General features: G+C 45.0%; 1 protein-coding gene across 2 annotated transcripts in view; it reads right to left on the reverse strand.

The window, feature by feature from the left end:
- Positions 1–6,206: 6,206 nt before the first annotated feature.
- The window catches only part of WDR26 (WD repeat domain 26), a 38,590-nt gene continuing 18,690 nt past the window's right edge, over positions 6,207–26,106 (reverse strand). For both annotated transcript variants that reach the window (XM_034666594.1, XM_011228920.3), the window contains exons 7-14: positions 25,928–26,066; positions 20,294–20,434; positions 17,384–17,503; positions 15,483–15,628; positions 15,106–15,184; positions 14,709–14,838; positions 10,671–10,856; positions 6,207–8,205 (exon numbers count right to left, since the gene is read on the reverse strand). In XM_034666594.1, the coding sequence (XP_034522485.1) occupies positions 8,180–8,205; positions 10,671–10,856; positions 14,709–14,838; positions 15,106–15,184; positions 15,483–15,628; positions 17,384–17,503; positions 20,294–20,434; positions 25,928–26,066 (967 nt within the window). In that variant the 3' untranslated portion in view covers positions 6,207–8,179. The remainder of the gene's footprint in view (positions 8,206–10,670; positions 10,857–14,708; positions 14,839–15,105; positions 15,185–15,482; positions 15,629–17,383; positions 17,504–20,293; positions 20,435–25,927; positions 26,067–26,106) is intronic.

Raw genomic sequence — 26,106 nt, forward strand, 5'->3', positions numbered from 1 at the left:
CATGGCCCATTTCACAGATGGCAGGTACGACCTGTGCAGAGCTGTACCCAGCGGCTCGACGAGAAGGGACACGTCCTCTCCATCAGGCGGAGGCCTGGGGGCATGGCCAGTCCTCGTGTGGCTCCATGGAGACAGTAACGGGACTCAAGGATGTTGCTTGGTCATTTCGTATCTTACTAGCTACGTTCTGGGTTTATCCCTAATCTGCCCCGACATTGACATCGTTACACCTGCAGTGTTGTTGTATTTTCGTTTGCATCTCTGCTAGATAAGGCTTCTTAAAACACACGACCATAGTACCAACAGCAACACTGTACATAAAGCAGTCATTCTTTAGGACGAAGCAGGTGGGTGGTACTGACACGGCTCCCCCCGGCCCTGCGGTTGGTTCTTCCGCCCTGGGATCCAGACAAGGCATGTCCTTTTCATCTGGTTAATGTCCCTGCATCTGCTGGGCTCCCTCTGGTTTCCTTGCAATTTGTTGCAGAAACCAGTTCATGTGACATGGCCGTCAGGTCATTTATCGTGCGGAAGCTCCAATATTCTGGATTTTGCTGACCACATCGTCTGTACTGACTTTTCAGTCGGTCTTCAAAACTTGTTTGTCGATTTGTGGCACGTCCTCTGAGGCCACAGAGCCGAGTGTCCGGTACTGTTCCTGCTGCTGTAGACATGGGCCCCCAGCTTTGGTAGGTGGAGGAACTTGTCCGGAGCTTCGCGTCAAGTGAGGATTCAAGAGTCAGGCCTGAGACTCCAAAACCACGATGTGAAACCCTGGCTCTCTAAATTCACAAAACGATTTGAAGATACTCAAATTTATTGTGGGGCTTTCATAAGTCTGTTTGATTGATTACTTTATGTGGAGAAAAGTCTCGATAAATTTCCTAAGCGTCATTTTCTTCTCTGACCTGTGCAGTTAACTAGGATCAGTAGAGTGGGCCCTTCACCGATCTTGGACAAGTGTGATCGGTTTTTAACAGAGGTGAGTGGCTGTCTAGAACCGAGGGAAGTTTGCGGTCGTGGTCAGACACGCTCAGAGGTGCCCAGTTGGAGTCCCGGCGCCCTCCAACCAGTGAGTTTATTTCAGCCTCCTTCCCTCCGTTGTAAAGCAGGAGTCGGGGTGTCTGCCCCACGCAGCTGCCTGAGAACGAAGGGGCCCCTCCGCAGTGACCAGCACCCAGGCAAGCACCCAGGACCCCGAAGCCAACCCCTGGTGCTCATCACGCTCCCCCACAGCCAGACACGTGTGCGCTGTGCTTGGTCCCTCCTGATGCCTCCTCGATCCTGCTTTTAACTCCTGGTCTCCTTGCCGAGGAGTAGACCACAGTCCTGTGGCCCAAAACCCACCAGGAGGGGACGCCTGCGTGGCTCATTCGGTGAAGTGTCTGCCTTCGGCTCAGGTCATGATCCCGGGGTCCTGGGATTGAGCCCTGCTTGGGGCTCCCTGCTCAGCAGGGAGTCTGCTTCTCCCTCTGCCTCTGCCCATACCCCCCCCCCCAGTTCATGCTCTCTCAAATAAATAAATAATTTTTAAAAAAGGCCTTGAGTTTTAAGTTTCTCTGGAAAAAAATTCAAGACGTCATGAAATGATGTAACCAAAAATCATCCACTTTTAAGTGGAAGGAACTGAGTTGTGTTTTAAAATACAGCTCTTGGGGCACCCGGGTGGTTCAGTGGTTAAGCATCTAACTCTTGATTTTGGCTCAGGTCATGATCTCAGGGTCGTGAGATTGAGGCTCCCCCCACCCCCGTTGGGGGTCGGGCTCCATGCTCAACATGGAGTCTGCTTGAGATTCTCTCCCCTCCCTCTGCCCCTCCCCCCCTACCGCAAATACAGCTCCGGACTCCGGGATTTGTTAAGGTCGGGGAGTTATGTATCCCTGGTCCTGGGGTCTGGCAGGAGAGCGTGACGTAGACGCAGTGTCTTGTGTGTCCAAGTCTGCAGAGTAGAGCCGTATTTAAAGAAAACGAGCAAAAATTCCTACCTGTTCCTCAGGTCGCCACAGACTCCCCCCAACTGCCCGCCCCATGCCGACCCTTCCTAGGGGAGCGTCCTTCTAAGGACTCTGGTCCTAGTGGGAAGCCTCCTAAAGCTTACTTCTGCAAGAACTCTCCCCAATGGGACAACGATCTTCTTTCCCCTTTCTCACGAACACAAATGTGCTGTGGGTTTGTACACACTCAGTGGTTTCTCCAAGATCCTTTTCGTTTTGTTTTCAATAAGCAGGTTCCATGCCCAGTGCAGAGCCCAACACGGGAACTGAACTCACAACCCTGAGATCTGGAGTTGGACGCTTAACCTGCTGAGCCACCCGGGTGGCCCTCTCCGAGATCTTTGAATAACCATATAATGGGGGCACCTGGGTGGCTCAGTCAGTGAAGCGTCTGCTGAGTGTCTGCTCAGGTCATGATCTCAGGGTCCTGGGATTGAGCCCCACAGCAGGCTATGCTCAGCGGGGAGCCTGCTTCTCCCTCTGCCCCTCCCCCCTGCTTGTGCTCTCCCAAATAAATAGATAAAATCTTTAAAAAAATAAAGAACTATATAATTATTCATTAGGAAATAAACTAATTTCAAACTGATATTTTCTGTACTAATCAACATACGCAATTCCTTTTTTTTAAAAAAGATTATTTATTTATTTATTTGACAGAGATAGAGACAGCCAGCGAGAGACGGAACACAAGCAGGGGGAGTGGGAGAGGAAGAAGCAGGCTCATAGCAGAGGAGCCTGATGTGGGGCTCGATCCCACAACGCCGGGATCATGCCCTGAGCCGAAGGCAGACGCTTAACCGCTGTGCCACCCAGGCGCCCCAACATATGCAATTCCTAATGCATAATTTCAGATACAGTAATATTTTTGAAGAAAATGGGGCAGGCACATGATTCCTTAAAATGCAAGCTCCTGGGGCGCCAGGGGGGCTCAGTTGGTTGAGCACCTGACTCTTGATTTCGGCTCAGGTGGTGATCTTGGGGTTGTGAGATCGAGCCCTGAGCCAGGCTCTGTGCTCAGTGGGGAGTCTTCTTGAGATTCTCTTCCTCTGCCCCGACCACTGTGCTCTCTCTCCCTCTCTGAATAAATAATTCTTTAAAATATAAATAAAATGCAAGTGTTCCCTAAATTTTTCTAAACTAATCCATGATTGCACAATTGCCCTTTTTTTATTTTTATGTTTTGAAATTTTTTAGTAATCTCTACACCCAACATGGGGCTCGAACCCTTGACCCCGAGGTTGAGTCACACGTTCCATTGACTGAGCCAGTCGGGTGCCCCTGGCACAACCGCCCTTTATTTATTTATTTGACAGAGAGACAGCCAGTGAGAGAGGGAACACAAGCAGGGGGAGTGGGAGAGGAAGAAGCAGGCTCCCAGCGGAGGAGCCTGACATGGGGCTCTATCCCAGAATGCAGGGATCACGCCCTGAGCCAAAGGCAGACGCTTAATGACTAAGCCACCCAGGTGCTCCACAACTGCCCTTTAAAAAAGACATCCCAACACATGGGGCGGCGCTTCCTTTGATCCCAACTTAAAAACTCCAGGCAGGTATGTGAAGGTGGATTCAGCCATCAGCTGTGTGATGAACGGACAAGAGATCAGCACAACGTCCTACTCATTCTTTTTATTGGACTGAAGGGGATACAAACGATTGGGTGTGACGTACGGACATGGAAAAGGTGTATTAAAAAAAAATCCTAGTAAAGCAAATCAAAGTTAATGTAGTTTCAATTGAACAAAATTTTAAAGACGTTGAAATACTACACATTTATAAAATAAAAGTTAACAGGGTGTTTTGTAAATAATTAGTAGAACAAGTGAAAATAAATATCGGAGACCTGAAGTTTTTATGCTTTATGAAATAATAAAGCAAAGAAATTTAAACTACTAAATATAATCTGAGAGGCAGTTAAAAAAAACAAAACAAAAAAACAAAAAACAGAACCCCCCAAATTTAAAAACACAATCCTTTGAAGTACTGAATCTGTCCATAGCGAATAGTTATTATAGACCAAAAGCTCTAAGTGTTAGCTAGTTCCACCACAATGCCATGGAAACCGCAACAATTTAGGTATCTTGAGATCAGCACGTAAGTTCTTTTCTCGATCTCTCCAGCTTGGTTTCTAAGTACAAACATGCTTCTGTGGATCTAACCCCTCGCCACACACAGACACACAGACACACACACAAACTTTCAAGGAGCCAATGACATTTTTTTCCGTGCCTAGAAATGTTATGATTCGGTTTTAGCACATTGACCCTGATAATGAAAATGCTTGAGTTAAAGATGGGGACACATCTCAATCTTATAAAAATAGACCAGTATTAACCAGACCCTAAACTCAGAGAGGGCACTTCACATGTGCACAAGACTAGGAAAATCGACAAGAACCCAGAAAGCGGTTTCTAGGACTTTTTATGAATTAAGTACTCTCTCTCTCCCCACACAGACGGTCAACACACACATTTTTATATTATTAGTTTTCATTAAATCCAGCCTATCTGGATTAAGTAGACAGGGGATGGGTTTTTATAGTTTTTGTTTCTGCAACTATAGGGCAGCTACTATAACAATAGCCTAACAACACTGAACACTTCCATTAAGTTCACCCTGTTTTTAAAAAGTGTCTAAGTGTAAATTAATGCAAATTCGCCTCTTCTTTTAAAGTTAGCCATTTACAGGAAGTCAGATATGGTTCTGAAAATGCAAGCAGTATTTTGGAGAATAAGGCCAAAAGAGAGCTGCTGAAGTCTAAATGAGAGACTAACGTAAAATTAAATCAGGATGTTTACGCATTTTAGAGATGGGACACCAAGGACATTAAGAAAAAGATCTTCTTTCCTCCCCATTCAAAAGCAGCCATTCTTCTGCTGTCAAAGAAACTGACACAGAGAGCTCCCTTTCAAGAGATGTGCGGTCTATTTACCACTGAGCAGAGGTGATAGGGTCAGTTCGTGTGCAGGAAACAACAGCCTAAAAAAGAAAATTTCAAGACGGGGAGGGGTGGGAAAGAAGGGTTTTCTATTAATGCCACAGAACGCCGTTCTGGAGGGAGAACACGCCTAAGAACAGAAAACACCCTATTTCTATGGGTGTTGAGTGCAGATGAAAATCTGGCCAAAATTGGGATTTTTTTTCCCCCTTTCAACTAGCAGGTTCCTTTAATCAGCTCGTTCATATTTAAAGCTAGGCAGTCCCTGTCTGTTCTCCCACCCACTAAAATAGGCCCACCTGTCAGGACCCTTGCAAATCTTGCAAAGCTGTTTAAGACTACTTACCTGGTTTAATACAACACGTTTGCCTTGCCTAGAAGAGCAGCAGAAATGAAGCCGGGACAAACACTAATGACATGAAGCCCAGAAGGAAAGCTGTGCTGTCGCCCCCCGCCCACACCTGGCCCCCCCCCTCCCCTGCCGCCCCCACCAGTCCTGATCCTCAAGTCCGACGCTGTACTATCCATAACCGATTGTTTGGAGGAAAAAGACATTTAATTTCATACTTGCTCCAGCCCTTAATCAATGAACAACAAAAACGTTTTTAAGCGCATGGAAATGAGCCTACTAACCTGATTTTTGGAGCCCAAATTCTCCACTCTATTTTGATCTATGTGCAAAAAGTATTGGTACTTTTCAATTTATACATCTGTTAGTATCTCGTGCTGGCTTGCCAGTGTCCTCACTCTCGAGCCTACAGACTACGGCACTGTCGGAGGCCGTCAGGTGATAGCTACGGGTCAGCCCGTCCTAGGTCTCTTCACGGTGACCTCGCCTTGCAGTCCCCGCGCGGCCCACGCGTACCAGACGGCCGCGGCCGCTGGGGCAGCTGCCGGCCCGGGGCGCGCCCCCTAGCGGCTGTGCAGACCTCTGCACGCTTGTTACTCTGCCTTAGTGGAGTTGTGTTCTTTGTAAACGCGTCTCACCTGTGCCACTTCCTTAAAAAAATTTTTTTTACAGTGTTTTTAACGGAAAAACTGCGATCTGGGGCTGGCTGGGTGATGCCTGGGACAGACCGTGGGCCCGGCCGGCCCTGACCGGGCACGAATCTCAGACAGCGTCACCGGCCGACCCGGGCCCGCGGCAGCTTCTCTGCCCACCGTTCGTGCGGACGCTTCTGTAGAGCCTGGGGTGTGTTAACGGCTTCGGGGTTTAGTGAACCACTGAAAACACGAATGGGTTTCACTGCACTGAGGTAAAGAGAAGTTGCCACTTAATTATATACAGTTACCAATGAAGACTTTTATTCAAGCTCAAAGTAAAAAGTAATTTGAGTTAAGAAAAATGAAGTAGCACATAAACGGTAACATATTGTAACTCAGAAGTATCAAAACAGGAATTCCTGATTCTCTAAGTGGCGGTCTCTGCAAAACGGAGCTTAAAGAAATCTTTTACATACCAATTTGATAAAATAATCTGCTGACCACGGTCTGTCACTTTCTCTATGAGCTTTGGGGAGAATCTGCTATTTTAAGGCCAATTGTGTTTGTCTTTCTTCTCCCCTCCCTCACTTTCCCGCTGCTTCTCCCTGCGGCCCGCCCGGCCCCACGGCCTAGGGACCATTCCTGACACCTAAGCCTCTCCCCGCTCTGCGTCCTGAGGGCGCCCACTCACAGTGGTGACAGACTGCAGGCTTGGCTGGGCCCCAAAGGGGACTTAGTACAAGCTCTCTTCTTCACCAGCATCTTATCTCGGGGGTACGCCCACTCCTCCTCCCTGCGTAACAGCTGCGGTCCCCTCAGAGCCTCTACTGAGAAGGGGAGGGAGTCTCGAAGGAGACGAAGTCGGAGGCGTTCAGCTGTTACGGGGTTTAAAAGCACAATGTGAACATCAGGCTTTTGGCTTATTTTAAATGTGAAATTCTCAAGATTAAAAGTGCTTTTCCGTGAAGGAGACCTTTCCTTGAACTAAAGGGGCAGGGGAGGCAAGGACACCTGCAGCACCAGTATAGTATGAGGTTCAGGATGGCAATACCCGGAAAACCGAGGAGCATTCTGCAAATTTATGTATCTCTGCAGGTCAGAATATCAAGGGCCATTAAGATAAACCACTACGAGGTTTTAAACCCAGTTTCGGTCTGGAACCTACTGAACTCTTGTGACAAGCTCAGGCGGACTAGGAACTGGCCCAGCGGTGACGCCTCCTCTCCACTCTCCTGCGGGACCGCCCAAGCTGGGAACAACTTGGAACGCGCTTTGCCGCAAACCTAAGCTGACTACTGACTCTCCTGGCGGTAGAGACTGAAAATTCTCTTTCTGAATCTTGAATTTCTTCAACATCAGGTACTGATGTTCCTTCAGGAAAAAAACAAAAGGGGGGAAACCTTCACGGTATGACTCTGGATTTCCTGTGCAAGATCCTTCCACTGTTTCTGGGCAAGTCTCACGTGGGATTCCAGAAGAGCGTCAGTTATACTGCGTATCTAAATCAGAGAGGAAACTTTTTGAAGCTGGTTTAGATTCCAAATGTATACAAATGAAGTCACTTTGATCCTATAAATACTTCTTAATTTATTTTTAAAAAATTGTGCTGTTAACCCGTTTACGGGGCAACAAGCTATGTGAAAAGTACAAAACTTTTTGTCAAATGTAATATTGAGAGTGCTTTTGACATAGTTCACTGGTTTATCATCTGGATCAGTATATACTGCGCAACGGGCAAGGCTAGAATCCATGAACCAAGCTGCAAAGATCTCAAGCTAAATAAGGCGGAAAGATTTTGGAGAAACAAAAGAAGGAAATTCTTTCCTATCCAATGTATACTCTTCAGACTAATGCACTCCTTCTATCAAGCCTTCTAAACTGTTAAATAAAGTTTTCCAAACAAGCATTTAAACTTCATTACACAGAAGAGCAACAAGAATGGTATCCCACCAGACAAAAGGCAGGAGGGAAAAAAATATATATACTGAGTTCAATGGGTAAGCCTGAATGTAGCACAGTTCTTCACAACCGATGGGGGGATAATTCAACATGGTGTCCAACAACGTTCTAACGACGTGCTTCATCTCAACTGGTTACTATGAAGCAAGGTGTAAATGTTTGGCCCCAATCGGGCTTCAGAAATGGTTCTTTTTTCATGACGAGCATGTCTGTCCAGCTATCAATCATGTTTGTTTGCACCAAATCCCAAGCCATTAAAATACGACTAATTTTAAGTTAAACAGAAGTCGTCTGCTCCACATTCGCCATCAACTATCCATGCTACTGCATTCCTCTGAATGAAGACAGGATGAAATGTGTTTCGGGGGCGGGGGGGGGAGAAGAGGGGAGGGGAAGAAAAAAGTCATCAGTTAGAAAGTTTTAGTATCAGCATCATGACATTACAAACCGTACTACCACTGAAAAACAATCACACCACAGCAAGTTCTTGGTATTTCCATTATAATCTTCAGAACAACGTGTCCATATTGTGTTTTAGCCTGTATATTATAGTCTAAATTCATTACTCTGAATATTGGTGAACCCAAGTGAATAATCAAATTAGAATCTCCTATTTTAAAAATGAACCTTGAAGTAGTTGTGTGGAACAGAAAATCTTTGTGAATAGATGACGAAAGGAAAGAGGAGCGAACGACTGGGCGGTCCAAGATAGGTGGGCACCTGTGACCGCATGCTTCGTTCGCCCAGCCCCAAATTCTGTGCCCCCTTCCCAATCTCTGTTTTGGGGAAGGGGTCAACAAGCCTCCGGGATACAGTCAGCGGCTACTGCAGGCATCTTCACAGGGTGTACAACCAGCTCGTCACCCGTAAGCGGTCATACACAAAAGCTAGCACCCAGCCCTCAGCACCCCACTGGTCTACTTTCAGTCTCCATGGCCCTGCCCATGTGGGACATTTCACATAAATGGGGTCGCACTAAGTGGCCTTCCGTGTCGGGAGGCTTGCACTTGGTGTACTGCTTTGGGATTCATCGGCATTGCAGCATGTCTGCTTGACCCTCTTCCCCTTTATACATCCCTCGAAACGACACAACAGGGAACTCTACTGTTAGAATAAAAGGGCAGCAAATTCCTTTTTGAAATGAGTCAAATATTTTTGTTTACATGACTTATAGTATCTTAGGGTGTCAGGATTTTTGAATGTCACTTTCTTTAGCCTCATCTGTATTTTTCAAAATTTCTATTCCAAAAAGGTATTGCTTTAATTAGTAAAAAAAAAAAAAAATAAAATAAATGAAAAAAAAAATTCACGTGGGGGAAAAGAACTCAGAAGACACCTACGTAAAAGGCATATAGCCAAGTATCTCAGTTTCAGGGAAGCTGTTTTCCTGTTTTAGGTATAAATGACCATTTTTCTGGGGCTGTACCTATGTTGCCAAAACACAAGGCAGAGTTGCTGCGCTGGAGCTGGACCAGATCTTATAAGGGCACCAAGATCTGGCTCACCCACCGCAGTGTGTGTCCACATCGACTCGACCCACCAAACAGCGGGCAGCTTTTACTTCACGGCCGTCGAGGTATAAGCTGAGAAGCAGGTCTAGGGCATATCCGCTTACGGGTGCATCTGTTACTATCTACCTAATAGTTTCCTACGTCTTCAAATAGAATATGCTTCCTTGAAGAAGTAATTTCCAAAGGACTAATGACATCAGAGAAATGCATGTAGTCAAGAGTGATGCAGCTGTAAAGCCTCCATCCTCGAGAGCGGGCCCTGAAGCCTAAGCAGGACCACAAATGGAGGCAAAGGGTCTCTCGGTCCCAGTGGATCTCCCAGAGGAACGAAGGCTCGTCCCGCGGTGACGCAGACACAGAAAGGCCCTTTGGGCTCTGAACGACTGAGCAGCGGTTCGCAAATTCTTCACCCACGTCCTCTTCATGCTCTGTACTGTCACCTGACCGCAGCTGCTCGTCTCTCTCACTAAAACGTCTAGGTGGGACAGGCGGTGAACAAAACTCTCTTCACCTGTTTCCTTCTAACCAAACCAAGTATTTCACTTGCTCCGTTTGAAAGAACAGTACGTCCTTTACATAAAATTTCTCATCGTGTCTTCCCTCCAGCACTGATATCTTGCTCAACTGAGCCATGTCCTCACGGGAAAACCCTTTAGACTCGGGGCTGCGACTCTGTCTTCTCCCCCACAGAAATGAGGGTGGACCCGCCTCTCACAGGGCTGTGGTGACGGTGCGCAAGACAGCCTGGCACGCTGCCTGGCCCGAGGCGCAGGACAGTTCAGAGTGTCCTCTCCTCCTGTCATGCCCGGTGCCCTGGGGCCAGGGGGCCACATGGTGTTACGGGTGCTTATGTTTAAGAGCAAATCGTTCTGAAGTTGTTCAAATTTTTTAATAGCTAGTTCTCATGGGTGTGAAAGTATAAAATGCTTCCTGCATCATGGAGCGAGATTTTCAGGATCTGCTGAGTTGAAAACACTAAATAGCTACACGGCTGCAAATGAGGTGGCAAGTTCCTGTTCCTCTTCCCCAATGTCACCACCACACGCGTGCGCGCGCGCACACACACACACGCCCAACACACGCATGCCCACACATGTACCACACACACACACACACACACACACACCTGTATCTCAGGTTACTTAAACTCCTCTATGGAGAGAGGACACAATCTCTAAACGAGGGAGGAGATAAATTCTATCCCGCACTTAAGAGTACCGCAACTTCACAACAGGCGGGGCCAGGCTTCACCCGGAGGAAACGCAGGGATGGTGTGCAGTGGTGTTACCTTCAATATTCTGGTGGTCTATAAAAGGTGCTGGTCCCCATATTCTAACAGTGCCATCGTCTGAGGCGCTGGCCATCATGGATGGGATCTGTGGGTTCCAGCTCACACAGTTCACTGTACGCGTGTGCCCTGTCAGCTCCGCGATTGGCAGTTCGCTACGTTTGTGCCAGATGTAAACCTTGTGATCTGAATAAACAGGAATTCAGAGAAAATCAGGGAGGTGATCTACTTCAACAAAACTAAGTGATCTGAAATTTATCATTCACCACACGCAGAACATAGGATTTGATTATTAGAACTTAATAGAACATGAATAGTTTAATAAATTACCTTATGACAAAAGCCGTTTTAACAAAACATACACTTCCCCTGTTAAAGGTGACGGACTAGCTCTCAGGTCATCACAAAGTCTGCAATATTATTTTTTTTTAAATTTTTTTTTTAAAGATTTTATTTATTTATCTGACAGAGACAGAGACAGCCAGCGAGAGAGGGAACACAAGCAGGGGGAGTGGGAGAGGAAGAAGCAGGCTCATAGCAGAGGAGCCTGATGTGGGGCTCGATCCCATAACGCCGGGATCACGCCCTGAGCCGAAGGCAGACGCGTAACCGCTGTGCCACCCAGGCGCCCCTGCAATATTCTTTAATACCCGAGAAATGGATCACAGTCAAGCTGTCTCAATGTAAACAAACGTAGAACACAGATGCTCTGGAAATGGGCGGTGACAGAAGCACAACGCGTCCACATCCAACAGCAATAGTGGAGACAATATAGCTAAACCCCGGCTGAGTGTTCCCTGCGTCCTAGGTTCCGGATACTTCACCTGACTGATTTATCATTTTCCCCACCATGGCGAGGTGGGCACTGCGCTTCTGCCTTTCCCGGGGAGGGGGCCCGAAGCGCTCCGACGCGGTACAGAGCCTGCACTCCGGAGTCGACTACCCGCCTCACGCTGCCCTCCACCACCGACCGGCCCCGTCTCTGTGGACACATCACCCACTCCCGGCGATTCTTCATCTGTCTGCGAGGACCGGACTTCCCTCATCAGGGCGGGAGGGTAAAATGAGTTTGTGTATGGAAGAGTTTGAGAAGCACCCGGCACAGAGTATACAGCACGCGTTACCGTGAAGAGGAACCTAGTTCCAGGTGTCGGTTCTTAAACAGAAGGCAAATCCTGCGTGAGGGACAGAAGTGCTCCACCCAAAGACGTGTGGCCACTAGCGGCCGGCGTGGGAGCTCCCGGTGCACGTGCTTCCCACCGAGCCGCCCGCGGCGTGCCGACGAGTAGCTCATTTGTGGTAAAAGAACACGTCCTGGTTTCAAAACGCCTAATGTGGAGATGAAAGGCCGGGACTCCCTCAGAGCACTGTGTGTGTGTATGGGACGCAAGAGCTAAGACACTCACTGGACAACTGAGTTACACCCTCCTAGAAGGTGTATGTGGTTCAATCATTATTCCTTGCATAAAATCAAATAAGCAAAAAAAGAGAAAAAAAACCCCCAAAACCCAGAGAAAGACAAACAGCAGATTAGCTATGCTTCCCCTTGAACTGAGGGAGTTCAGAAAGAAAATCACAGTGAAGTGGGAATGCGCTGGATGCCCGCCTGCGGCCGAGGGGAGATGCTTCGGGAGCACACACCCAGGGAGGGCGTCTGCCAGAGAGGCAGCAAGCCCCAGGACTTGAAGGGGTCAGGGTCAGAGCCACTGGCTTGCTGACCGAGGTCTGCTGGCCGCTGTGGTCCAGGGAACCCACGGCTTGTGCAACGGTAAAAAAATAAGGCAGGTTTCTATACATTGCCAGAGCAGTAAAAAAGCTTGAGTAATGGCGTAACTTTTTTAGGAAAACATTTCCTAATTGCGCTATTCTATATTGGCATTCATGTATTTGGGGATGTGGAAGGTTCTTAGAATATATTCCTTGCAAATAAATGACAAATGGATTAATGTGGTCATTTTGGGACAAATGGATGAATGTGATCAATGCATTCACTATGTCCACTTGGTGTTGAAAACATTTTTCAGAACCTAAACCACCTGAGTCATGAGAACGCTCACCTCTTCATGTTTCATTTTTAGCCCTAAACAGAATATAATGGGGTTTGATTAATTAATAATCGTAAGTTCAAGATTAGTTTGGGCTTTAAAATAAGAGGACTGACATCACTAGGGATAATGTAGCCACATGTATTCGGAGGCGCTTCTAGGGTCCATACCATATTTAGAAAGACTGGGGGGCATAACCAAGAGGGGAAGCCCACCAAGAGCAGGGCTGAACAGAGCTCGGGAGAGACTTGGAGTGGAGGGGGGTGGGGGGAAGAGACAATAAGCAGCCAGACACATGCTTGGACCGTGCCAAATGAGGAACCAGTGCAGAATCTGGGAGAAAATAACTGAAAAGATGTGAACTTTTCAAAAGTGTTACCTACAAACCAACTCTTCTATCTTCTCGATCTTATCTGATTTTTTTTTTTTTTTTAAGAGAGTGTGAGCGGAGGGGAGGTGCAGAGGCAGAGGGAGACTCTCAAGCAGACTCCCCACTGAGCACGGAGTGCGACACAGGGCTTGATCCTATGACCCTAAGATCAGGACCTGAGCCTTGAAATCAAGAGTTGAACGCTCAACTGACTCATCCAGGTGGCCTGATTTTTTTTCTTTTTTTTTTTTAGAGAAAGAAATAACAGATAAATTCCTATGCTTCATATGAATCCCTAAAGGTCTTTGTTCTAATTCCTCAATACATCTTATATGCAAAGGGAAAACTCATGTGTTACTCTGTGATCCTCATATCTACTGAGATCAGTTTTTTGTAGAGATAGGGGCAGTCCATACCTTGGATGATAAACGGAACATCACCAACAGACTCCAGTTCCTTGATCTACGTTGCAAAACGAGATTCGGTATTTGTAAAAGTGACTTCACTAATGTGCTGCTGTTGCGCTTAGAGCGGTATAGCGGCCACTCGAGAGAAATGTGCTGAATGAGATTTTGCCATGATTTGCCATTACTTATGCTTCTAGTGCCTTGAAAAGCACACTCACTTTTCTGTGTTGCCTATTTTGAACAATTTCTTTTTTTTTTAAAGATTTATTTATTTATTTAAAGATTTTATTTAGTTATTCGACAGAGATAGAGACAGCCAGCGAGAGAAGGAACACAAGCAGGGGAGGAAGAAGCAGGCTCATAGCAGAGGAGCCTGACTTGGGGCTCGATCCCATAACGCCGGGATCACGCCCCGAGCCGAAGGCAGACGCTTAACCGTTGTGCCACCCAGGTGCCCCTATTTATTTATTTGACAGAAAGAGAGAGAGACAGAGAGAATGCACCCGTGAGAGAGAGCAAAGTAGGCAGAGCGGCAGACAGAGGCAGAGGAGAAGCATACTCTCCGCTGAGCAGGGAGCCTGATGTGGGGCTTGATCCCAGGACCCTGAGATCATGACCTGAGTCGAAGGCAGATGCTTAACAAGTGAGCCATCCAGGTGCCCCTCTATTTTAAACAATTTCTATTTTAAATGAGACTGACGACTTTAGGAACAGGCCTGCCTGCAATACAGATGTTATCAGTCTAGAGAGTACATGTATTCAGAAAGTAGTAGAGATGATTCTAGAATTTCAGCTTTTCTGAGACCATAGGAATCCTCAAACTAAATTACTATTAATTATTTTCTTTGGCCATTAAAGAAACACTGCAGATCCTAACCAGAGTCGAATTTGTCTAAGTTCAGGTAAAACATCATAATTAACCCTGACTTTCTAGTTCCTACGAACCTCTGTACACCATCACGGAAGAGCACTGATTTAACTCAATCTTGATTTGACACGTGCACCATGCACACCTCCACGTGGCTAGAGTGGCCATTGCTGATCTGTGATGACACGGAGGACTCAAGGCATTCCATAAAGGGGAAATGAACTCAAACAGTTTTTAATCTAACACCCTGAATTTGCCTGGAGACGTGGCTACCCTCATGCACTGAGACAATGACAGAGCTCCCGCCCTACCCACACTTGCGAACTGACGGCAGCACACACAACTCACCTTCACTGCCACTAGCGATGAAGTCTTCGTTATGGCCTCCGAAACATGAATGGATCGTATAAAACCCTTGCGTGACACCTTGATACTTTCTTACTAAAACTCTGTCTTGCAAGTCCCATAAATGAACTCCCTGTAGGCAAAAGAAAATAAGACGTATTTATTCTTCCTCAACTCAAAATAATTTTAAAAAATAATCTGTGAATATCCCTTTGCTGATGGAACATTTTCAATTCCTATTTAAGCAAAATGCCAACATTCTGATAAATTCACGGTGGACTCAACAAGCACATACAGTAAAATTTAAGAATCTGTAAAAATATTTATTTATATACGTAGACACCAAGTATCATATTAAATTTTGAACTAAGCTGTATCTTTATAATTGTAATAAACTTACCTGAGTTGCTACATTTAACAAAGCTAATCGGCCATTCTTGGAAATAGTGAAAGACATAATGGGATGATCTTCTTGTACTCTGTAACCAGAAAATAATCTGTCAAAAGCAACATACTAAGAATCAAGAACATTCAAATTATCAAAATATAAGATGTTCTAGCTTAAAACACTGCAAATTTGTCTGTAAATAGTATGACAGACTGTGTTTCAATCAAGAAAAAAAAATCTGAGTTAATGGTTACTAAGCAGCACCTGACCACCAATCCATTTTAAAGTCAAACCCACACCCAAACATAAAAACTCTTCTCAAACAGCGAGTTCCACCACACATTCTAATATAAATCAAACAATTATTTAACAGATTAAAAAACCGTTACATGTTCCTATCTGTAAGGTCCTCGAAGTTGTACCCCCGGATCCGCTGGTGTGTGTCTGATGCCAGAACAGTCTTGCCGTCGCTCAAGCACCACAGGCACTGCACTCTCACCCCTTCCCAGGAGTCCAGGAGGTTCCCGTCTAGATCCTGAGCAGAAATGCACTATTAACCCCATTACCAAACAGCGCTCGGAAAGCAAGGATCCAAAGAATCTCTTAGCAATATCTTTTTGTATTAAGTTTTTTTCCTGCTTGACTTAGTTGTTCCAGAAGCCGTTTTCATCATGAAAATGTGAATATAGGTCAAATTTCATTACAACAATACTTTCAGGGAAGGGGGACAGAATCTCTGTAAAATCCGTCTTCCCTTCAATAACCAGTTAGGCACGGATAAATATACACACAAAGAAAGAAAGAATCCCCAAGTTCCAAGTGAAGGCCTCACTACCACTGGGAAAGAATTCAAATGTTCCTTTAAAATGCACTATACTGGGATCTGTCTGTGATATGGAAAAAATTACTAAAACATTAATTGTAGCTTTATGGAACTTAGAGACTGTTATGACATTTTAAAAACATCACCAAATTTGTAACGTGTCTACAGATCAAAGCCCTAAGAATCATCATCTTGTTGAACATTCAATGTTCTGAGAGGCACCCCATTTCCATTCCACAGATGTGGGAGCTGCCAAGTCCTGGGCCCTGAAGGTGTCAACACCGTAGGGGATGGCGGGGTGAGCAGAGACACACGTGGTCATCTTGCAGCCAGGGACTCAAGAATAAACAGCTTCGCTGCCAGTAGGTACAGCATGGGGACCAGCTGGGCTGCGTAGCTGAAAGCTGTTGCTAAGAGAGTAAATCTTAGAAGTCCTCACCACAACCGTGAATGGGAACAGCTGATTACTGTGGTGGTAATTTTCAATGCACACGAATATCAAATCATTATGCTGTACACCTGAAGCTAACATAATGTTATATGTCAATTATACCTCCGTTAAAACAAAGGAAAAATAAGTAAAAAATCCAAGTAGTACAGCATATTAGCCCATGGACAGAAACTCCAGAAATAAGTTTTTAAACTATGGGGAAAATCAGAGATAGACCAATGAGGTGTGTTTAGACTACCGGGGGAAGAAAAGAACTCGAGGCTCACATAACCACGCTTTGGTGACAGGACACAAGGTTCCACGAGTGCCACAGCCGGCTTACAAAGAAGAGACACTGGTGGTTTGTGCTGGCCACACGGAGGCCGCTATGACCGGTGATCTTTAGTTACACTGAATGATTTACAGGATTTGTCATCTTGTTTAACTGTAATCTCGAGACCACATGTGGAAATGCCCACTGGCAGCAGGCCGGGCCGTGATGCGAGACATGGAAACCAGGCAGACGGTCATGGCAGAGTCTACCGTGTCACAAGACTGGTCACCTACTCCTTATTGTCATCATCCCACCAACCCGAGATTAACGGGGCAGATACTAATCAGAAGATACTTCAAGTAAAGACTGGAAGGTTCTCTGGTAGCACTCATCACTACTTCTAGTCCTCACATATTTAAGAGGGTCAACTTATGAAATTCAGCATATTTTGGATACAAAAAACCTAAAGCCTCAAAATTAGTTCTAAACATTTCAATCCTATCCATTAGAAGCCTGTTTATGAGAACAAAATATTTAGTAAAATAATATTTTAATGTTTTACTAAACTCGAAGTCTAGACTTTGTATAAACATTTTAAAATGGTGAAAAAAAGAAAAAAAATGCAGAAAGTTCTATCGGACGGTGCTTATTTAGAAAGATATCTAAGAATCTTCTTCACAGAATAGATTTCATAAAAGCGAGTCAAGTGATTGCTTTACTTCAACAGAAGCAGCCGGTCCTGGGGGGCCCAGGAGGTACTCACACACTGGTAGAACTGCCCGCGCTGACCTCCAGTTACAAAGCGTTTTCCATCTGGATTCCAAGCCACGCTCGTCAAACTGTCCTCATGAGACTGGCTCATTTTTGTCCTTAGCTCTCCCGTCTACAAAGAAATAAAACTGTGGCTAAGACCTTCAAGATAGGCTTCTAAAGGGAATGTATAAAGAAAAAAAAATAGTAACTGGGGTATCAGGTTAGTTTGGTATTCCTAATTAGAGAAATGAACTGTTCTAACTGGCCTTACAAACCAACCAACCAACCAACCAAGCAAGACTGCTGCGCTCCGAAGAGGAATGAGCAACCCAGACCCGGGAGCTGAACATTGCTCGGCACAGGTGACCCCAAGAATAGGTCTCATGAGATAAACTCTAATAAAACTCTCATCTTCAATTATGTTTATAAATTAAATCTATTTTCCCCAAGTAAAACGAGAAGCTCAGGGCCACATGCTCTACTCGGAGTTCCCAACTTCTCCTCAGTCCGTGGTTCTTTGCAAATTTTATTCTACAACTGTAGTGACTGCCACTAGCAGTTCCTCAAGCACATGATTAATGAACAGAAAGACCAGGGCCCTGAACTAAGGCAAGGGTGCAGCAGTTCTCAATTATGTAAAATTTCATATTTGAGATGCTCAGAATGTAGAAGGTAAGATGGGAAAAGAGAAATGAAAATTATCTTTCTGGTATCTAATTTTATTTCAACTAGAAGAAGAGAACAGAGGGACTTTTGTACTGTTTAGCATAGCCGTTTGAAAGGATTCCCAAGTAAGAAAGACTATTCACTAGTTACAACCCTAAGATATCCTCCTGTTATTTTTTCTAAGTTATCTAACTTAGAAGGTAGACACATACCATTTAATCTAGTCATTTTGTTCATGGATTAGAAACGGGCTCTGAGAGATAATAACTGCCCTTGGTATAATAAAAAGTACATGGGCATAATTTTCCTGTGAGAAATGGGTAATCAAAAGTAAAAAGGGAAAACAGTGGGCCAAGTACGAAAAGCAAAGAGGGCACAAAAATAGAGAGCCAGAAGTCTCCCTTTATACTAGGGAAAAAAAAAATCAGCAATCTTAAAACCTTCACCCATACTGCTAATAGATCTCTTTTTTGGGTTGCCAGATAGAAACAGTTAAAAATAAAAGTTCAGAATCCCAAGTACACATGCAACGGCTGAATCCTCCACATTTTGTGTTCACACACGTTAATACACTAAGTGCTGAGGCAGAAATGGTCTTTTCTTCTGCTGCGCTGAGGACAGTGGGTATATGAGGGAGTCTATCATTAGGAAACTACATCACAATATAAAGAACAACGTGCAAACTGACTGAAAACCAAGTCTGTAAAGTAATGCACAGCAAAACAGTTCAGCTAGAACACCCTCTAATTGTCCGGAAACTCAGAATTGACTCAAAGGAAGACTACAGCAGCCATCAATTCTGTCTACTACTACTATATGATTAGGACTCCATAAGTCTTCTCTTTGAGGGGGGGAAAAAAAAGCTTTAATGGGAAAAAACCCATTTTGTCTTTCAGGTCAGATTCATTCCAGTCTGTTCTACTGAAAGAAAGCCATCTCTTCTCTTCTGCATTTTGCCGTCCCCCTGAACCCAATCGCAAACACCGATGACACACTGGTTTGATAAAAATGGCCTAAAGACATTTGGGGAACAACTGGGGATTTTAATTATGAAACAAACATTAGATATTAGAGAATTAAATGATAGCTAACGTTCCTGAATAAGATGAGGACGTGTTATATGGGGGGTATTACTTTCTAGAAGATATATGCTTAAGCATTTGGTGTAAAACATCGTATCTGTAATTTCCTCCAAATGTCCTGGACGTGGATGTCTGTGTATGCACGTCTACACGTGTGCACACATGCATGTCCACACGAAATATACAGAATGTTCATCGTTGAATCAGAGGTGGTGGGCAAGGGTCACTGCTGTCCTCCTCCACCTTTCCTAGTATTTCACAATTTTCGTAATGAAAAACTGGGGTTGAAACCGAAGTAGTAAGGGAGCAGTAAGGAGACCGTCCTGTGTGACAGTAGGGCGCTCTGCCCCCTGCACACTTGTGCACAGTTTCAGCTCCACTCTCTCAGTAAAAACCAACTCATGTACAGGTCCCCCAACTCACAGTCCTACCCCGTCAACCTACATGGTACACTCAGACCACAGCCCTGACCAGGCCCTTGTCTCGGGGCAGAAAAATGAAAACAGCATCTAACCAGCCATCTTACAGAACGAAGTTAAATAAAAAAATTAAATTGGGACTATAAGGTTTCGAAACATGGTACAAAAATAATGGAACTTAAAGCTAATTTTTGTTTTAAAAAAAAAAAAAGGGACCCTGGATGAAAGTCAAGTTTTCATTTAGAAACAGTAACAGACTCCTTATTAAAAGTACTGAAACATCATTACTTTCCCTAAACATCATTACTTTCCCTAAACTAGATCAGCATATTAAACACAGTAAGGAGATGACAGTATGACCGTGACCAGAACAAGAGATCTGGTTCCCTGAAGATGTTTGCAGACTTGAAAGGTAAGTTTTGCGTACAATTATCAAACTATGAAACCACCGTAAAAATCTTCTCAGGGTAAAAGTACCACGGTAAATAGTACGAATTCCACAGTACAAAGCACAACATTCCTGAACATACTCTTTCGGCCTTCTTTTAAATACTCTATTCTGCTCAGCAGGACAGTTAAGTTGCTAAGCGTGGACACCTGGGCTCCATGCGCTGAATTCTTTTTTATGAGGTTTACACTCTGGTCACTGAGGCTGAGTAGCTGTGTTCTAGCGAGCAAGAACCAAGCTATAAGGAGAGCGTGTAGGATGGCCACGCTGGCCTGAAAGGCTCAGGCACGGACGAATGTGCTCACTTGTACATTCCAAAGCCAGAGCTCAGAGCAGTCGTCTGGGCCACAAGCGACCAGGTAGCTGTCATCTGGACTCCACGCGATGTACGAGACGCCGTAAGCATGTCCTTCTAAGGTTTTAAGCAGTTTCAGCAGGTGTGTATCCTAGGAGGGAAGGACACGACGTGGTTAGAGTCCCCATGGTCCATGGTTTTCTTGCATCAGAACTGAAATGGCTGCAAGGATATATGCTGATGATGCTAAGTAAACCTGAGAGGACGTTTCCCCAGACTTCACCCACTTCCCCCTACCTGAAGCCCCGACGGCTTTCTTCACAAAGCCTTGCTCACACTACAACACGCAGTAGACGTCTGCTACACACCAGGCACGGGGTGCTGGATGGAAATACAAAGACCACACAGGCTTCATGCCCACGAGGCTTCTGAGGAAACCGAAAGCAGGTGCACTAACAGTGACCTCTTATTTATGAAAATGGCTTGACTGAGAACTTCTGCACCATGAAATTCACCCTTCAAAGTATGCAATCCTGTGACCTTGAGTGTGTTCACGGAGTTGTGCAGCCACCACCGCTATCCAAGCTGAGAACTTTCTCGCTGTCCCACAAAGCAAGCCCATGCTTAGTAGCAGTCACTTCCCCTCCCCCACGTCCCTTTCTCCATGGATTTGCCTGTTCTGGACATTTCACACACACGGGATCCTTCAACGTGGGGTGCTCTGTAACTGGCTTCTCTCGCTCAGCGGAATGTTTCCAGGGTTCATCCATGCTGCAGCGTGTGTCAGTAACTCACTCCTTTCCGTTGGCCGACAGTCCATTTTACCGACATACCCTATTTTGTTCATACACTCAGCAGCTGATGAACGTGAGGCTTGTGTCCAGTTTTTGGCTACTATACACAATGCTGCTAGAACTACAGACAAGTTTTTGTGCAGACCTGCATTTTTGTTTCCTTTGGCTACACACCGGAGTGGAGCTGCCAACTCCAGCTCTCACGTTTTGAGGAACTGTCTCCTGAGTGTCCACACCACGTCCCTTTCCCGCCAGCAGCATTGCCGCTCTTTAGTGGTACTCAGTATGAGCACTGGTCCCCAACAGTACCTTGGCCATTCTCATAACCTGAAGGTTAACTATTCCTCCCCTCCCCCACAAGCAGACACCTCTGCTTGAGGCTAAGGGGTTCAACTTTAGCCTGTGAGTGCTGAGCTGCTGAAGACTTTTAAGCTGGTGAATACATAACAGAATATTTGGTTTTAGGAGAACTTGCATGACGATGTGGAAGATGAATCAGAATGAACAGACACGGGACACGGACACCCCTAAAGAGCCAACATGAGCCATTACAATTAAGACAAGAAAACGAGGCCCAAAATGAATAAAGTCTTGACTGAAAGAGGTCAGATGAGAATGTACTTGGGACATAAAATATGTATGACAGGAGACAAGAAATGTCCAAAGACAACGTGGTTTCTGCTGTATGGGGCAAGGATGGACGTGCACAGGAAATGGAGCCAGCGGGGATTTGGCTGGAGGTGGCAAAAAGCCATGAGTTAAGTGTTAGACTTTGGTCAAAGACTGACTGAGACCAGTACTGGGCCTGTGGAAGTCTAATGGCGAGGACCCATAAGCAGTTAAAAATGGGTCTGGAGGGGTGCCAGGGTGGTTCAGTCAGTTGGGCATCTGACTTTGGCTCAGGTCATGATCTTGGGGTCCTCGGATCGAGCCCCGAGTTGGGCTCTGTGCTCAGAGGGAGTCTGCTTAGTCCTCTCCCTCTGTTCCTCCCCCCGCTCGTGTTCTCTAATAAATAAAATCTTAAAAAAAAAAAGACAGAGAGAGAGAGACATGGGTCTGAACTCCTACGATAAAACTAGGTGGGAATTTTTTTGCCAGAAATGTCACTGACAAATGGATGTGTTTAATGTACTTTGTTTCTTCACCAGACCCTACGTTTATCATTTATTCCACCACCTACTCCAAACCGCCATGTCTGACGAAAATGAGCTAACACTGCCACTACTTCTGATTCGTCCCTGGGAGAAGGCTAACAGGCACCGCGGGTCAGAGAGGCCAGTGTAACCTCACGGGACGTCCGGGCTTTTGGATGCGCTCACAGTGGTGCTTCGGGGCCACACAAGCAGTCTCCTCTAAACTCATGACGAACTACTTCAGAAGTATTTAACTAAAACACTAATGTTTCAGCACGTTAATAAAATCCTGTAAAAACTAAAGCTGAAAAGAAACGGGGATACAAATGCGAGACCTTCACAAATACAGTGTCTCTACACTAACCCACCGTGTTCATGGAACCTACTTCACTGTGCCCAGATTTTGGGTTGGGAAGCTAAAATGTTTTTGCGGGGGAAAGGTAAGAAAAGCTGTTAAAAGAAACCAGGCTTTGGGATCACATCACTTCAAATCTTTTTTTTTTTTTTTTTTTTTAATAAAGTAGGTGTGGAACCCAACGCAGGGCTCGATCCCACAACAGTGAGATCACGACCTGAGTCGAAGTCAGGAGTCAGACTCTCAACCAACTGAGCCACTCAGGTGTGTCCATCACCTCAAATCTTAAGGTCCTTCTCCATGTATTCTATTTTCTATCCATTAAAACACACACACACACACACACACACACACACACACACCACATACTCAGAAAGATCACCAATTTTCTTATTAGTTTTTCAAGCAGTATTTGACATAATAAAATACGATCATACTAAACTCTAAAATCCATGGCATCTCAGATTGGCATGAAAGCATTAATTCTGCGTTTCCCAAGCTAATCTGGCCACAAAAGCCCTTTACACGTAACCCCTACTCCGACAAAAGCACTCTGGTCTAAACTCCTTAGCCAAGTATACGAGATCCTTCTTGATTGGTGGTACCAATTCCGCTAACCTCACGGGCCACTCTGCAGTGTAACCTCCTCCCTGCGGCTGCCCAAACACCAGCCACGTTCTCCTTTCCCACGTGTCCCGGGGGGCCAGTAGTTAATGGTTTTGCCTTGATGACGATTTACTCCTTCTTCTGCTACGACTCACTCGTCTTACTTTCCAGTTCTGGGGGGTTTCTCCCTTGAGCCCCTGGGGCACCCACCACAGGACAATTACACGGCACTATCATGAGCTCACGGTAAGGCCTCGCATAAGCCTATGCTTAGTAAATATGAGCTAAATGAAGGGCACGGGTGACACAGTGCTGTCAAAGAAAACCTAATAAAGCATAGTTTGAGACGCTTTCTGTTCAGACGTCTTGCAAATAATTGCTGAAATACGACTCCTCAGAACAGTGTTCAGAGACCACGATCAGATCCACACAATTTTTCTAGTCTGATTTCCCACTCTTTGCCTTACTCATCCTATCCTTTTATTGGACAGTGGGGGAGGGGAAGGTAAGGTCCCTCTCTTCCCAGAATGCCCTCTCCTGTCCTTCCCTGGGCTGTGAGCATCAAGGCTCAGACCTCACCTGGACAGCGTTCTGCACTTTCGTGACACTCTGCACGTCCTGCGTGAAACATACTATGGGGCGTTTATTTCCTTTTCTACACCGTACGTTCCTTTCCCAGGCGTTACCCTGCAGCCTACACGCAGTCAGTCAGGGACAGAGGCAGGGATCCTTGAACTTAAATGGGAGGACAAACGCACATATTTATTTTCATTAACCATAGGCTGAAATTCAGTATTTCCTTCAATCTTGAATGAAGGCAATCAACAAGGTAACAGCAGGTGATACACTCAGTGCATTAGCCTTCTCTGTATCAGGTGACTGTTAATAAAGGACTCTCAAATATTTTCGTACCACATTATAGTTGTTGCAGCTATCGTGAAATATTTATGCTCATCACTACTTCAAAATTTGATGGTTGTTAGCTCTCTTGCTAGAATTTGTTATTTTATTTTTTAAAAGATTTTATTTATTTGAGAGAAAAAAACAGCCAGCGAGAGAAGGAACATAAGCAGGAGGAGTGGGAGAGGAAGAAGCAGGTTCCCAGCAGAGGAGCCTGATGGGGGGCTTGATCCCAGAAGGCATACGCTTAATGACTGTGCCACCCAGACACCCCTAGAATTTGTTGTTTAATGTGTTAATAAAAAAGAAACATATTGGGCTCCTGAGTAGCTCAGTTGGTTGAGCGTCTGCCTTTAGCTCAGGTCATGATCCCGGGGTCCTGGGATCAAGCCCTCTGCCTCTGCTCCTCCCCCTGCTTGTGCTCTCTCTCTCTCTCAAATAAATCTTAAAAACCCAAAAAGCAATGTATTATTATACTGGATCTGTTTTTATACTATTTTGATAACCATATTTCAATAATTGGGCTTCCTAGATAATTACTATGTAACACACACTTGGGTTTACTATGTGTTTTGATTTATGCGTTTAACAACATCATTCTGGGGGGGGGGTCCGCAGGGTCATCAAACTGCCAAAGTACTACACGGTACAAAAAAAGAATGCCTGCTTCATGGCAAAGAATAGGTCTTATTTACCTTTCCATTATTCATAGCATATTGCAGGCACACAAAAATTGAGGTATGCTCTCAAATTTGATTCTTTTTCTTTTTAAAAGTCAACTCTATACCCAGTATAGGGGCTTGAATTCACAACCCAGAGATCAAGAATTAAATGCTCTACTGACTGAGCCAGCTGGGCGCCCGATTCTTCTTTTTTTTTAAATTTAAATATTTTATTTATTTGTCGGGGGCGGGAGTGCGCACGCACAAACAGGGGGAGCAGCAGGCAGAGGGACTTGGGGCTTGATCCCAGGATCCTGGGATCATGACCTGAGGGGAAGGCAGACCCTTAACCAGCTGAGCCACCCAGGTGCCACTCCCCTATGGCCCGTTTTCTCTATTTTTTTCAATGTAAAAGTCCACAACTTTATTTGGGACTAATATCATATTCTACTTCTAAATTTTAAAATAAGATGATTTAAACCAAGTATTTCTCCTTTACCTATTTAGAGGCATGTACTTCTTTTGATAGGTTAATAAATGTTCCATTGGCTAAAAGAAATGGAAATACTTATTTCTACAAATCTGTAAGTCATCTTGTTATAAACAAAGACAAAATCTGATTTTAGAGAGAACTCAGAATTTTAAATCCAGAATACAGTACTTTTGGTATATAAGGTGGAGGGGGTGTTTAACAGAAGTTCCACAAATCACACAAGACAATGAAAGATTTCAGAAAGCAAACGGTAACGAGTGTTTCCTAACTTGTGACAGAATGGTAAATCGAATATTAACAAAGATACAAGTGGGCAAGGGGCACGAAGAGCAGCAGGCCTGGAGTACAACTATTCCTGGATTTCAGTCTAACTTTGCCACTTACTAGCTCTGAGAGTTTGGGCACTTAACGTCTACCTCAGTTTCCTGATCTGAAAACAAGAGATGTGAGTGTCTCACAGAGTTATTCTGAGGACTGAACCAGATCGCACATGCACAGATTATTAGCACAATCACCAGCACACGCTTACTGTGTATTTACATATACCACCTAGAAAACACAGGAAGAGGTAAGACATGACAAAAATGACAAAGAAATGCTCTTAGGAAAGAATACATTTGTATATGCACACTTAAAACATATGTGATTAGATGACGAATTACCTTTTTGTAGTCTACACACACACGCACTGGAGTACGTACCGGATCAACTTGCCATATGATAACTGTGGTATCTTTCGATCCTGTTGCTAGTTTCGTGCCATCATTGGAGAATTTACAGAACCACACTTCATTACAATGCTCCGTAAGTATCTGCTGAGTATAACATGGGAACTGCCTCCTAAAACAAAGAAGTCCACACATAATTATTCTTTCAAAAT

The sequence above is a fragment of the Ailuropoda melanoleuca genome, chromosome 8 (genome assembly GCF_002007445.2).
Source record: "Ailuropoda melanoleuca isolate Jingjing chromosome 8, ASM200744v2, whole genome shotgun sequence".
Lineage (NCBI taxonomy): Eukaryota > Metazoa > Chordata > Mammalia > Carnivora > Ursidae > Ailuropoda > Ailuropoda melanoleuca.